This window comes from Argentina silus (genome assembly GCF_951799395.1).
Source record: "Argentina silus genome assembly, chromosome: 16".
NCBI lineage: Eukaryota > Metazoa > Chordata > Actinopteri > Argentiniformes > Argentinidae > Argentina > Argentina silus.
In genome coordinates this window covers 15,654,690-15,669,927 of record NC_139670.1, presented here as the reverse complement: position 1 = coordinate 15,669,927, position 15,238 = coordinate 15,654,690, and the positions used below count along the sequence as shown (strand labels likewise).

Below are 15,238 nucleotides of genomic sequence, written 5' to 3'. Positions count from 1 at the left end.
TAGAATAAAAGCCTTTGATCAAAAAGTCTTATTGCAATTATAAACGCAATCAAAAGAGCAACTATATTTAGACACATTGAATTTCACTGCTGCAGTTGTTGAATCGCCATCATAATACACTTTTAGTGTTAGATATTATATGTATTGTTATTGGTACAGGGAGTCTGGGTGTGAGTCAAGTCTATCTCATTGGCAGATAAATGACATTTTGTAATGCCTACATTCTTTCATATTCTAGGCATAAAGGACACACAGCTCCACCATTTCTTCTCTTTCAAATATTACAATATTTGAGAGACAGCATGATGAGACAACAACCAATTACACATGACAGGTCCTTTCTGAAATCATTGTCACACAGACAGACAGAGAGAGAGGAGAGAGAAACAGGTGAACCTGAATAATGTCAACAAAGCCCTCACACACAAACACACACAGACGTCTTGATTCACACCTCAGTAACAGAGTCATGCTGACCCTGAGGGGTGCCCTTGGCTGACACTAGGATATTTGTGTCATCATGTACATACATCCGTAAAGCCTACCCCTGAATTCGACTGGAGCGAGATGCTGGCGTCCCACTGAGTGACAGGTGAGTGACAGTTGGCTATTCGATCTCAGGAAAGGTGACGTCGCTGCACGTCTGCTACCTCTCAGTAGCGAGCTCACGTCTTTTACACGTACGATGACTGTGATGGGATCTGACTACTCTAGTCTCTGCAGCCCAGAGAGGCACATATCCCCGAGCCTTAGTGTGCGTAATAGCATCTATCTGCTAGGACAACAGGGTGTTTATTCCCATTTCACTTGTTGTTTTTGCGCAGTTACGATGATTAATCGGGTCACGTCCTCATACTGACAAGTCGCCTAACTGGAAAGGAAAAACAGCCGTCTTCTCTCTACTTCTCTCTGTCTCCTTCTATCATTCTCTCCCTTCCTTCACTCAATTCGATTCAAATTCAATTCCGGGAGAGCTCCATCGGCAATCATGGCCAAAGTAGCTATATAGCAATAGCAAAACAAATACCCTGCAAAGAAAACATACCCAATAGAAATACAATACCGTCTGAAAAAAAATACGCAATAATGTCAGAGGCAGAGAGGATGAAATATCACCTGTGTGTTTTTTTATACCATAACACCCCCCCCCCCCCCCCCCCCCCGCCCCTCTCCTCTTTGTCTCACATCCCACTTTAGTCAACCCCCCCTCTGTAGCATTTTTTAAACCACATTCTCTTCCCCTCTGTCTCGCTCCCCAGACCCCTCCCCCGTCCCTTTCTATCTTTATCTACAGTACCCTCCTCTGCGTGTGCTAAGTCGTTTGTGAGGGCCAACAATCCTCAAGGACAGGCGTCATCATCTGGTTTTTGAGCCTTTTCAAACGGTTGTGAGGGACCACTCCATTCCCTTCCTCCATTTCCCTGTGTGGTGCAACACTGGGTATTGAATGGCTCCTCAAACAGACATGTGTCTGTGTTTAGACACAGACGTGTAATTACACAGCTCTTCATTGTGTGTCCACCGTGAATGTAATCCACTCAAAACACCGCCAATGAGAAACGCGCAGATGTTCATTCCCCCATACCAGCTGAGCTTTCTTTTGGAAGGACAAGAAGCTGCAGGCGCTGAGGCTGTGATCACTGTTTAGCTTCCAGAACCTGTGTGTGTGTGTGTGTGTGTGTGTGTGTGTGTGTGTGTGTGTGTGTGTGTGGTATATCTATCTTGTTTTCCTCAGTGCATTACATAGAATGATGCATTCACATGTTTACGAAAAACAAATCTGAGGATAGGACAAAATCTTGTGTAAAGAAGGAATTAATCACATATCCTTAAGGTTTCTGTGTGTAATGTCTCGTCACTGGCCGGGGTCATACTATATCCTACTCGGGCACACACAGATGGCTTGGGTAGCGTTCGGGGGCTCAGATGCTCAGATGCTGCGCTTGTCATTTGAGGGATATTGCGCAATAATCAGAATTAAGTATTTAAGGGATTTTTTGGGGTACAATTTAGCTAATATCCATTTGTATTTAGAGGTCATAAATTAATTGTAATTTAGCTAATATACGTAATTCTGATTGTTGTGCAATATCCCAGGAACGACAACAAATGCAGCATCCCAGCAGCTGGTTGACGGTCATGCTTTTAGGATTGTAGTTTTGGATGGTCCAGACAGTCTCTTCCACTAATAAGCTGTGCAAAAGGTGAAATGTACAGAAAGTATAAATCATAAATAAAGTTTAATTCGCTCTCTTTTTTTTTGTTATATCAAATGGTATTTTTGGGAAGGTAAAGATGATAATACTTACAAACATTTTAACAAGGTTAAAGGTTAAAGGTGCATTTGGTTTTATTTCTGGTAAGTAGCACAGACCTGGCAGAGTGTCTTTGAATGTCCCTTAAAGGTGCACTCCTTAAGTCAGAGTTAGTCTTTTGTTCCCGATGACCGCAGGCACAAACATTTCTGCCTGTGGCCATCGGGGACTAAAGACTAACTCTGACTTAAGGAGTTCACCTTTAAGGGACATGGCAATGCTGCAACATTACATCATATTGTTATAAGATTAGTGCCAATGATGGAGCTGTCATGGGTATTGCTCACAGGTATTACGGCCCACAGATCCTAATTACATCGCTGTCTTATTGCAAATGGGAGGATCCTGGCGTAGTTCCCCCCCCCCCCCCCTCCCGCCCCCCAGTATCACGGCCCACAGGTTCTGAGCCTTTGCGAATGCTCTCCTTTCCAGGACGGATGAGTTGAGGAGCGACAGCAGCATGGATTAGTGCAGCCTGTCAAGGTCTGACAGTGCGCTGACAATTTAATCGCCAAACTGGCTCCCTCGCGGAAGAAAAAAAAAAGAAAAAGAAACGGGGAAGAAAAGTTAAAAGAGGACGTCGTCTTCATTAATTTGATTCATTTTGTCATATCGGATCCCGTTAATACTGCTGTCAGGCGGGCGCTCCTGGATCCTGGGACTATGCGTGTGTATGTGTGTGTGTGTGTGTGTGTGTGTGTGTGTGTGTGTGTGTGTGTGTGTATGTGTGTGTGTGTGTATCTATTTTCCTTTAATTTGTCTTCAACACTGTTGACAGTGGGACCATTTCTCCCTGTCGGATATCCATCTGGCTTTTATGGCAGAATCCTATTTATTCACTGAATGTTCAGTCATTGCCTCCATTTTCCTTTTTCCTTTCACCTGTCTTATCAACATCTACACTACTTTGCAGAATGGAAGGCTGTGCGGAGATATGGAAAATCATAGAGGATATGTGTTTGTCTCCAAAATGACACACACACACACCACACACACACACACACACACACACACACACACACACACATACACACACATGTGCAGGCACGCAAGTCATGTGCACATTTAAAAACATGAAATCACATGATGGTTGGAATATGATTCCAATATGATTGATGTTTGTATTCAGTCCCATGAAGTACTACCTAGTCTCCCATAGGTGTCAGTATAATCAGTGGGGCATTCCTCTTGAAATGGAAGATTGCAATAGATAGATGAGACTATTAAGAATGTTCGAGTAATGTGCCTTAATACAGTAAGTCAACATTGCTTAGGATGAATCAATGAAATATGCATATTTTTTAATGAATTATTTATGATGTGACTTATTCATTCCATTAAGTGGGGATTACTTTGATGATGTGTAATTTATCACACATTAGAAGCTGTGTGAAAGTATTACAAAGGAGGTGGAATGTTTGAAAATCCAAGCACATTGCTCTGTGAGTGGAGTGACGCAAACAGCAGTTTAACCTTCAATATCGAGACTTATTTGTCATAGTGTTTTTTCTTTTCCTTTTTTTCATTCTGTTGTTGGTTTCACACAATAATGAGAGAAGGGTTACCATAGCAATGGTAAGGAAAGAGCTACCTTGAGTTCTGAGTGGATTTTACCATCATTGAATGAAATGAATTCCACTTTTAAACCCATAGACATGCAGAAACCAGAACCCAGAACCAACCAGATACAGTAAATCCTAGCAAGGAAAATGGTTGAAAAACACCTCTTTATACACCTATTGTATGAAGTAGTCAGTTCATCCGTAGTACCACAAAGACCATTATTGAATGTAGACGTAAAGGTACCTGGGCTGTTCAATTCTGGCCCTTAAGGGCTGGGCTGTTGAACCTGGGCTATTGAACCTGGGCTGTTCAATTCTGGCCCTTAAGGACCAAAGCACTGCAACTGTCCTTTTCACTTCAGTAGTTACCTGATCAAATAATGTCAGTGATTGACCACAGAGTTCACTCACCTGGTGTCCCTATTAAATGAACATGAGTTAGTCCCTATTAAAAGGACATGAAATGTCAGCAGTGGTGTGGCCTTGTTAGTCTGTAATTGAATAGCCTTGCTATAAAAGATGAGCCATCTACAATCTGCAATCTACACAAAGTGTTTCAGCATAATACTATATATGCTGTGTAAGAGCATTTACACAGACAAGACATACAACGAGATATGCATTCAAGAGTAGACTTGAATGTTGTTATTTCAATACGTATGCAGACAAATTCACATATAAAGAAAGGGGTTTACAGGCTTTTCCATCTACTGTACGTATCTGCTCTTGAGAACTCATTTTGTTAGCAAAGTTTGCTAATGCCTCCTGGTACCAGCAGCATCCATGGAGTGGAACTAGGTTTTAAAAACACATTAGGAATATTTTTTATTTTTGTCTCCTTATTAGCATTGGCTAACATGGGGCCATATTTCTAAATCAAGCCACTCTGGAACAATTCAATGTCTTTATCCATCTCCATGCCCTGTTTGAGCAACAGTAAAGCTCCACATTGACACATAACCGTTCTGATAATGATGTATCTTTCATTCTATCCATGTCTCACCATAATCATCATCATCATCAGTTCTGCCCATCTCAGAAACACATACATTACAGTCATCATAGACACTGTACTGTGCCCCACAGGCCAGGTGACCACACTTTACAACACTTCACCAACATTACCATCTCTTACTCTTCCCACGATATCCTACAGTGTCTATTCACAAAGATAATAGTACCCTGGAGGAGCTCCAACCACGACCAAAGTGTATTTTAAGCCTGATGATAATACTTTTCTGATTTACTACCTAGGTTTCTAAGAAGCGGGGCAGAAACAACCTCTCACAGAGATCCCGCAAACCTGCAATCATTCCGTCAATATGATGGCACTCAACTCCTAGGATCTGGCCAGCATTCTCCAGGTTCAGTCCCTCGCTTTCTCTCATCTTCCACAAAGAGGACTTGCTGCTAATTATACCCTTGAGTGCAGCTGGATAAATCTTTCGGGTGTACCAGGAGTTGCTGTCGCAAAAGTGGGAAGTTCCAAACAAGCGCACCAGTCATCATAGCGTGACTCGGGGTGCAGCTTGCTTCTATCTCCCTTCAGTTGAATGCGCTCTGTTTAACTGAAAGCCTAATTCACTCTGTTTTGGAGAACAGAGCAGTAGGCGCCATTTTGATGCCACAAAATAGCGTAAATATTCTTGTGTGACTTCCATGCCAGGGCGGTAATATTATGTATAGATTTAGAATGGAAATGCACATATGATGTTCAAGAGGCAACCGTGATTCAATTGTATTCCTAATTCTTAATTTGATATAACATCCACCTGATACAATTTATCTTTGCTTTCCTGTAATGCTAGAATGTCACCCAATGTCTGCATCGGAGCTAAAACCTTATAAGTCAACCAATACATCCTCTGTGGAACCAACAGAGACATTTCTCATGTTAGACACATCGAATGAGACCGAATACGCACGCACGCACACACGCACGCACACACACACTCACCTGCAGTGTCTGTGCACTCCTGCCACAGTCTCGATGATGGAGCACTCGCCCTCGTTCAGACAGAAGGCCAGGTCCTTGTCATCTACGCAGGGCTTGAACAACTCTGAACGCAGACTAGGGGATGTGGGGGCCACTGTGAGAGAGGGAGAGAGTATGTGGTTACTACAAATGACAGAAAACATTTATTGGGGGCAGTTTGCATTGGAAAATAAAGAGACAGAAACTGTCTTTCTCTCACTCAACGAAATTGAGGAAGAGCAGAAAAGCTAGAGAAACAACTGTCAAACTGTTTTGCATTTCCAGCTGAATAATGCTATCCTTTTTGCACTGTTTATGCTAATTTTGCCTGACTCCTATTTTTACCTTTCACCTACTGTGTACTTCAACCTGGATAATTACTTGATTTGGCCCATAATTATAGTCATGATATTGATAATACTGTACATTTTATTTGTAAAGCGCTTTTCAAATGAACAATGTCAAAGAGCATAGAATCATGATCTACAATCATAGGTGACCCTTCACAGAGAAGCACAAATGAAGAGGTTCTGGGGCTTTTGTTGGCAGGAAGACCACACTAGCAGGTGTAATTATGACACACCGGGTCTAAGTCAATAGGCTAACAGAGAGCAGCTAAATGGGCACTGATGTTTCCATGTTAGTCATCAGGTTACAGCTTCTATGGTAGATGCATCAACGAATAGGTCTGCAAGGGAAATGTATATCTGTTGCATGGAAATAAATTCAAGGTAATGCAATATTTCACTGAAGGCCAGTCGGTACCACTAGGCATCATTAAGTAACGGGTACTTACTTAATGATGCCTATTTTGGTGTACTGTAAAATCCTGGTCCCCCCCGCAAGGTTGAATCGCAAAAATGATAAAAAATGATAGAAAATAATCCGTTATTTTAATCCCCATTTGGGTTTTATGCTAACTTGCTCCCCCCCCCCCGATAACACATTGATCCAAAACATTGACTGGACCGACTTCTCCGATTTCTTGTGCGCCCACAACGAGATATCAATACTATCTACCAATGACAAAAAATCATTAGCCTAGCCTACTTATAATCAAACATAAAACCCAAATGGGGATTAAAATAACGGATTATTTTCAAACCAATTCAACTTTTTTGTTGTGGTGAATTTCGCAGACCAGTGGGCTTGTTGAGAGGCTACAAATGTTGCGAAGTAGACACTGATTTGAGAAAAGTTGAAAAAAAAATAAAACATTAGCTCTCTGTTTGCAAAAGGAAGTAAAGACTCAACGTTGACTGCATGGACCCATAGTGCTAGCCAGCCAGAATAGGGGGAGGGAAAATGTGTGTGTGTGTGTGTGTGTGTGTGTGTGTGTGTGTGTGTGTGTGTGTGTGTGTGTGTGTGTGTGTACTGTACAGTATGTGTATAATCAGCGTGATTGTCTGGCACCGGGTTGGGGCCCTAGCAGGCTCAAGAGACCGGCTGTGGAGGCTCTAGTTAGCTAGTGGGGTAATGACCAAGTCTGTTGAATTATTGAATGTACCAGAAAGTATTCTTTTTTTTTTACCACGTAATTCATTAATACATGCCAGAGGAAACAGGGCCGTAAAATGAACTGTTGTTGAATGTTTATGTGTAAGCATAGGGGAATAGTGAAAGGTGATGCACTGGCATGTTGATTTAGTTTCTGGTGCTGCTCTTACAGTCTGACCCTGCCTTGCTCTACTGATGGTAGCATGGCCGCTGTGCACAGCCACTGCTGCAATGCAGGTATTACACCAGCCATGTTTGCACAGCTGCACACACACAAATGCGCGCACACGCACACACACACACACACACACACACACACACACACACACACACACACACACACGTCTATAAGCCACATTGGATTCGATTGACTGGTGTTCTGCTCGCTATCTCAGCAATACAATTAGATGGACATCTCTGATAAATGCATTTACGTTTCTGTCAACATTGACACCCTAGCATTCCATTAGCGCTATCTACATTATCACTTTGTCTGAGCGTGACAGTCGTATGATCACCCTGCTTTAAAGCAGGCTGTGCCTAGTGCCTAGTCCCACTCTCCTATGGGACCACTCTCCTGTCGACCAACGCCCTGCGAGATGGAGCTTGGTCAGAATGAAAGGATCATAATCCCTCTGTTGTATCAGAATGTCCAGATCAATCTGTTTGTCGGTCTCTGGTATTGATTGATAAATCTGGGGCCTTTGCGTGAGATCTGAAAAATGATGACAGATCGGTCGGAACACAGATAGAGATGTGTGTGGAACACCCAGGGCCTCCTACAGCTCTGGGAACTTTCTCTATGAGTCTACAATCACTGTATTTATACTGCCTGGCTTGAACAGTCACCTCACAATATAGCATTGTAAGACATTCGTTACTCATATCCCCTTTTTACAGCCTTAACAAATGCATTTACATCGCCCACTATCACACAATGCATTATAAGACCTGTTCTCAACAGTTCATGTATGACTGTCTTTACGATCATTCAAAGGGTGCATTCACAGATAAGTATATCAATAATGCATTAGCCACAGTGGTTACTGTGCATGTTCAGACTCTTGGTAGGCATTTATCATGGCATGTGGCTCCTTATACAATGCAGAAGTTAAATAGATGCATTAATAATGTAGTACGCACAGGCAGCTCATAGAACTTGTCACAGTACCTTACGATCTGAAGCTTTTCACAGTCCTGATTGTCAGCGACTGAATGGAAATACGCATGTGTTTATATATTCAGCAGACTCAAGAGTCTGTCCAGGTTGCATTGTTAAGTAGGCCTCAAAGTCTGAGACGACTGCTTTCGTCTTGCAGGTTTTAAAAGACAGTGGACTACTTATCTTGTTTTATTAATTCAATACCTTCCCAAGACAGGGTGTTCAAAAGGTTATCTATTTCAGACGTTACTTCAGGAATAGAAAATAGAACACAATTCTCCCCATGGTATAAGTGTCTGAAACTATTATTGTCTTGTTTCACCACCTAGTCTATCCCAGCGACCTCTTTAGATGCTCATCAGAGTTGACCAACATTTATACCGACCTACGGTGCGGTAATAGACTAGCTCTGTTCAGGTCACCAAGGTTCAGGAAGCTGGTCAATGCGTTTGTAGGCAAAGAGGCGATTGATGGAACCCCCTAAGCTTCCACATTGTGTGTGTAGGGTGTAGGGGGCAGTGTTCAATGAATTAATGAAGATGAAAATCGATGCTCCGGGATTCGGGGAAGCGCTTATGAATTGGTCTCATTGCTAAAGAGTTTATTAAATCCACAACGGACAGGTCTTGGGGGACACACTTGCCGCTACATGGCACACATACGGTCGGCCTCGAGGCCAACTCTAGTATTGACAGGTTATTTAAACAGAACGGAGAGTGAATGCTTAAGAGGACTGACCTCCAACATTTAGGCTAATTAACTGTGCAGCGTGATAATGATTTTTTTTCTCTGACTTAAAATTGTATTTCCCCCACTCTCACACACGACAAATCCCCCCCCCCTGCCCCCTCCCCCTCCCCCCTCTTCAACAAGGATCAATGGATTAATCTATACATGAATATTCATAGTTGTTCAGAGGCATACTTGAATCGCTGAATCGTTGAGATTTTCTTTCAGAAATCTGGCATGTCAGCTTCTTAAAATTAGCCTTGCCTTGTCTTACTTATGTACAACGCTCTGTAGATAGGTGGGACCTTGTTTCACTGTTATATATCAAACTGTCATCATGTCATCACCACAGGACTTGGCTTAGACTCCATCTTCCTTTCACTACAGCAGAATTAATCAATTATTCTTCAATTCTTCAATTCATTCTTCAAGAAAAAGACAAGTGTGGGGCTTTCTTAGATTACCACCTGTGGTCCTCTGTGGCTTACTTGGTAGAGCATGGCGCTAACAACACTTAGGTTGTGGATTTGATTCTTGCTGAAATGCTGAAATGTATGCACTCATTGCAATGTAAGTTGCTTTGGATGAAAGTGTCAGCTAAATGGCATATATATGTATAAACATATTGACTGTCTTTCAGAAGACTTTGCTAGTTCTGTTTTTCAACAAAAAAAATCATCACCTTTCCTACAGTCTATTTCAGACTTCCACTCCATGCAAACACCCCCCCCCCCAAAAAAAAAACACTACGCATCTTTTAACAACTGCATGAAGATGTGTCATATGTTTTTGTCCCTCTCTTTACTCTCAAAGATAAGCTAGCAGGATTACATTAGATACAGTAAATTAGGCTAGCAGGATGGCATTAGATATAAGATAGGCTAGCAGGTAAGAAGAGCTAGCAGGATGGTATTAGATACAGTAAGGTAGGCTAGCAGGTAAGATAAGCTAGCAGGATGGCATTAGATACAGTAAAACAGGCTACAGTAGCAGGTAAGATAAGCTAGCAGGATGGCATTACATACAGTAACACAGGCTAGGAGGTAATACAAGCTAGCAGGATGACATGAGCTATGCTGTGATGTTGGACAATGACATGACTGCACCTGTCCCTGTCTATGCTAACCATCCTCCTCATACACTGTACCTGCGACTGTATGAATGGAGACTTAAGGTGTTGATTTGTGGATTGTGCAATACTTTGATCAGCCATTACAGAAGCCTCACAGTGAAAGCACCTCTGCAGACTCTCCTATTAGGAACTGCAAACGTCGCAAAGAGCTAATATATGACAGCTGCGTTGGGAGCATGATTCATCTGGGTTCACTTTGAAATTAACTGCATTTTTATACAATCCACACTTTTAATTCCCCTGGATAACTTTCAAGGGATCAATTGGCTGAGGGATCACAAATGGACCATTCCTACGAGATTGACGACAGAAATAGAATGGGCATGCATAGTTTTTTGGCAGAAACATGGCTAGTGTAGATTCAGTAGCCATCAACATCTGAGAGGGTAGAGTTAAGATGACCAAAAGGCCTCTTTTTCCACAACATCAAAATGATCCTGTGTGTTAGATTCCCTTAAACCTTCAGATTATGTCTTACTTGTGGATGAAATGTTAAGACAAATATTCCATCCACAAGACTTAAGAGTCTAATGAGGAACAGAATTGAGACAACAAAGGATCATTTCAATATGGGAAAAAAAACTCTACCTTAAAAACTCTGGCCAACTGGCCCCTGATGACCACCGTTAACATCTAGAAAGGTTCTCCAGTTGATGAATAGTAGCTACCAGATACTTCCTCTCCCCTGTCATCTTTGTCTCACACTCATCAGATAAAGGCTGACCCCAGACCATTATGAATAGAACAAGGACTTTCATATCCATAAAGAATAAGATGTCTATGTCTATGGGGATGGTCAATGTCAGATAACTTACACTCATTATGCTCTCTCTTACTTTAAATTCGCACTGATCAGATGGAATTCACAATTATTTAGCACTGTGATTATCATCTAATGTCGCTAATGAAATTACCACTTATTTTTATATTTACAATAATTCTGCGGTGTGGGAATGCGTTATTTTACCATTCCATAATAGACCAGCCCATTTCATCTTACATAATGATTGATTATCATGGTGCATTGTAACCCACTGAAATCTGCTCAAATGCATGAGAAGACCCTTGTTCACTTTCAGTTTTGTTTTGGAAAATGACACATCGACTATTGCTTCAGCAGGATTAATGAACATTTTCCGCTCAGCTCCTTCTACTGGGTTAATATCCCCACGGTGTTGTGTCGTTCCGGCTTACACATCATATGGCTGCTTCCACAACAAGCTAAATCTATCATACTGGGAATCTTTCAACAAAAGATAAACACAAACACAATAATTAATGTGTTCCACATTATGTCTTGTGTAATGACAATCACGCCAATTGCAATTACTCACTAGGGGATAGCGTTTCCGCCTGTGTGTATGCTGTCCACATCATTAAACACCTGGATTTGATTGATTTGCTGAAAATTGTAGAGCAGATTCTACCTTGATTTACGAATCTAACATTGATAATACAAATGTTTAATTCATAAGGGATTAAGAAAACAACATTCACAAATCCATGAGGAAATGTGTCACATATCCACTTTCCCCAGCATATGTGAGTAATTCCTTCTTTCATCAAGGTTTGTCCTTATGTCATCCAATATCTTTTCGTAAACATGTGAATGCATAATTCATTGTTATACACTCAAGAAAACAAACAGACAGATATATACAGTACCACACATGCACACACACACACACACTCAGAACACAAAAATGCATTCCCATTTACATTTGTACCATTTTCCTGAACGGCTACCTATTAATGTGCTCATTAGTGTGCTTGTGGTTGTGCTTGTGCTCATTCACAAGGCTGTGGGGAAAGAACTGCCTCTGTTTACAGCCAGGCACATCAAAGGGAGCCCCACGTGAGGGAGGGTCCTCCGAGAGCACTGTGTCTGCTTTCCCATCATGCACCACTTTCACCGTTGTCAACTGAAGAGAGCTATAAGACATAGAAATGCCAACTGCTTAACAGGTAGCCATTTTGGCACCAAGCTCAACCTGAGTGTCTGTCAGAACTCATTCAGAGTGATAGAACATAGATGTTGTTTGTCTGATACTGTATGTTAAATATGAAGTGGTGTTACAACAGGGGTAGTTATGAAGCTGACAGTTATCTTGACTGGCAGATGACTATAGCCTATGGTGGTTTATCATTTTGATAAACCCCTGAACTCCCTCTGAATGTTAATAATGAATGAAATTATAATGTTACATATACCTCAGGCAAAGCAGCCATAATTCCAGATGTTTGGAATGATAAACGTTGCCCTCTGTGATAAGCTAATCACCACAGATGACATCCTTTAGACAGTTGGGTAATCACCCCTACCATAACACTCATTCCGGGCTGCATTGTGAGTGGAAAACAAATATGTCTGATCCCTACAGATACATTCTATGACCTTATATAACGTTAGCTTCCATGGATGCTAGTGAGTAAATTGGACCTAATTGCACAAAAAATGGCACCTCTCCACGCCTATGAGCAAAAGCTTTCATTGAAATGATGGTACCATCAAACTTTAATGAGGAGGAATATAAAAAAAACATGTAAATCACACCGTTTGAATTTCAGACTTAAATTAGCAACCATACATCCTGAATGAACCTTTAAAAATTAACCTGCTCCCAAAGTGCACTGACCTCCTGAGCTCTGGTTGCACTACTCAAAGTCACCAAGCTGATGTAACTGACAGCCCTGTAGAACCCCCAACCCCTTATCCCTCAGTGTGTCAGGGACAAGTGGAGTTGACCTGAGGGACAGGTGTTTAAAGGCGACAGTCACCCCTGTCAGCAGGTTTGAAGGACACAGGGGCACATACACACATAGGGCACATTGACGCACACACGCATACACACACACACACACACACACACACACACACACACACACACACACACATGCAGGGCGGGGGCCTTGGTTACAGTGACAGCCCTATGATGTGCCCTCGGAGGCACATCTGTCATTCAGCTTTCCCTGTCCTTCACCCAAAACTCTTCAAACAGTCAACAAGGAAGGCCTGGAAGAAGCCTGGAGGCAAGGTACAGAGTAATATGTTACAGTGCTCCCATATGAAAAAGAAATGCATTTTAAGCAATAATAAATTAAAAGTATTACCAAAAAAAGATGTCTTGCTTAATTGCAAGAAATAACCAGCAAGTATTGATTGTTATCAAATCACATAGTGAATACAAAGACAGTATATCAGTGGAATCCTATACAATATTGGACTATAAAACAAAAAACAAAAAAAATTCAAACCCAGACCATGATGGAAAGAGTAGGGCAGAAGCAAATATGCTCTGAAAAAGTTTTGATTCGACCAACACTAGATACTCCCACTAGTTGCTGTTTGAAGTTGCCCCTAAGGAGGACAGCTAATAAATTATTCGCCCACTCTGTGAGCTTGTTTTTCTGACTCAGTGGCTGTAACAAAGACCACGACTCCTCAGAAGTTAAAAGTTTAACTCATTGTATGGCATGGAATGGCCAAAGAGACCAAGGGGGTGATTGTTACTGCATCGAGACAGCCCTGAGCGGTTTACTCTGCTCAGAACAAACCTAAGTGAACCCGAATTTTAAAAGTGCGGAAGATGGTGATTGTAAAGCATTGGAGTAGTATTCTTACAATGTATTCCTCAGCTATTTGGTTAACACACAACAGCAATACTTTAGCTACTTCCAGAAAGCAACTGTTAAGGGGAATACTAGCTACTTTGAAAAAGTGCAAGTCTTAGCAAGGATTTAGATGAGAAGGATAATTAACTTGCTGTGGAAAGTTCCACTTCAAGTATCAGTGCGTGAAATTACTTCAGTTTGATTACCGCAATCGATTGACAAACACTGATGGATTCCAGAGAGTCTCAGGATAAGAGGATGGTAATTGTTAGGTGAACCAATTCCAACACTCCAAAAACCAAACTAAAATAATAATGGAATGGGGCCACAATAGGTAATTGAGAGCCATTCTAAAACATTGTTTCAACATACTGTGGCCCAGTATGTGGTGCTGCAGACTCCAGACTTGTGTCGCCCTATGGCAGTACAGGTTCCACCCATTGTCTCATTCCTATCAGTCTCCCCTCGTATGTCTCTCATTCCTACTGTCTAAATGAATTAAACATGCTGAAGGGGAACGGAAAAGCCGCTCTTCAAAAAACACTCCTTCTGCAGTGCTCATGGGAATTTCATTGGGATGAGACCAACAGTCCCTCTTCAATTGAACTTCCTGCTCTTAGCAAAGGCATTCAGAGAGGAGGTCATAGGTCATTGTCAACCTTGCTTCTTACAATCATTGAACAGTGTATCGTCACAGAACATTCTGAATTCAACCTCCACTGCCCCCCCCCCTTTGTTTCCCTGTAGAACCTCTCCACGGTGGACTGGAGACACAGTCATGGAAGCAGATCTGTCTGTCATTCATGAGCAGTGAAGGGAACACTTGTGTGCAGGGACAAGGGCCTGTAATGTGTACATCACAATATGCCTCTGGGTGGAACGCCTTTGATTAATACGTCTGCTAGGAATGCTATGCATCAGAGGAAACTATTTGTTTTGTTTACACGGCCATCACTCCGCTGCAGCATTTTTGTCTGTCAGACTCAATGCTTTCAAATGTTCTCAGAGAGAGGCCAACAGGAGGCATTGGGATGAATGTAGTTGTGGTAGCACTTTCTCACACAGCTGACATTGAAGTAACAAAGTAAATGCTTGCTAACTATTGGAGCTTATTAAACTACAATTTATACTATGTGCTTCTTCGTTTGAAAAGGAATGTCTAAGAATTTACAGGAGTCGTGTTCGTGTTTTTGTTCGAAAAAAAATTGCAGAGCAAATACTGATAAGTGGTTTAAGACATATTTAAGGTCCGAG

General features: G+C 41.8%; 1 protein-coding gene across 1 annotated transcript in view; it reads right to left on the bottom strand.

Annotated features, from left to right (window-relative positions):
* The window catches only part of nrg3b (neuregulin 3b), a gene marked incomplete at both ends in the record, with an annotated part of 135,101 nt that overhangs the window by 53,877 nt on the left and 65,986 nt on the right, over nucleotides 1-15,238 (bottom strand). The window contains one exon of the mRNA XM_083688214.1: nucleotides 5,835-5,967. Within this exon, the coding sequence (XP_083544340.1) occupies nucleotides 5,835-5,967 (133 nt within the window). The remainder of the gene's footprint in view (nucleotides 1-5,834; nucleotides 5,968-15,238) is intronic.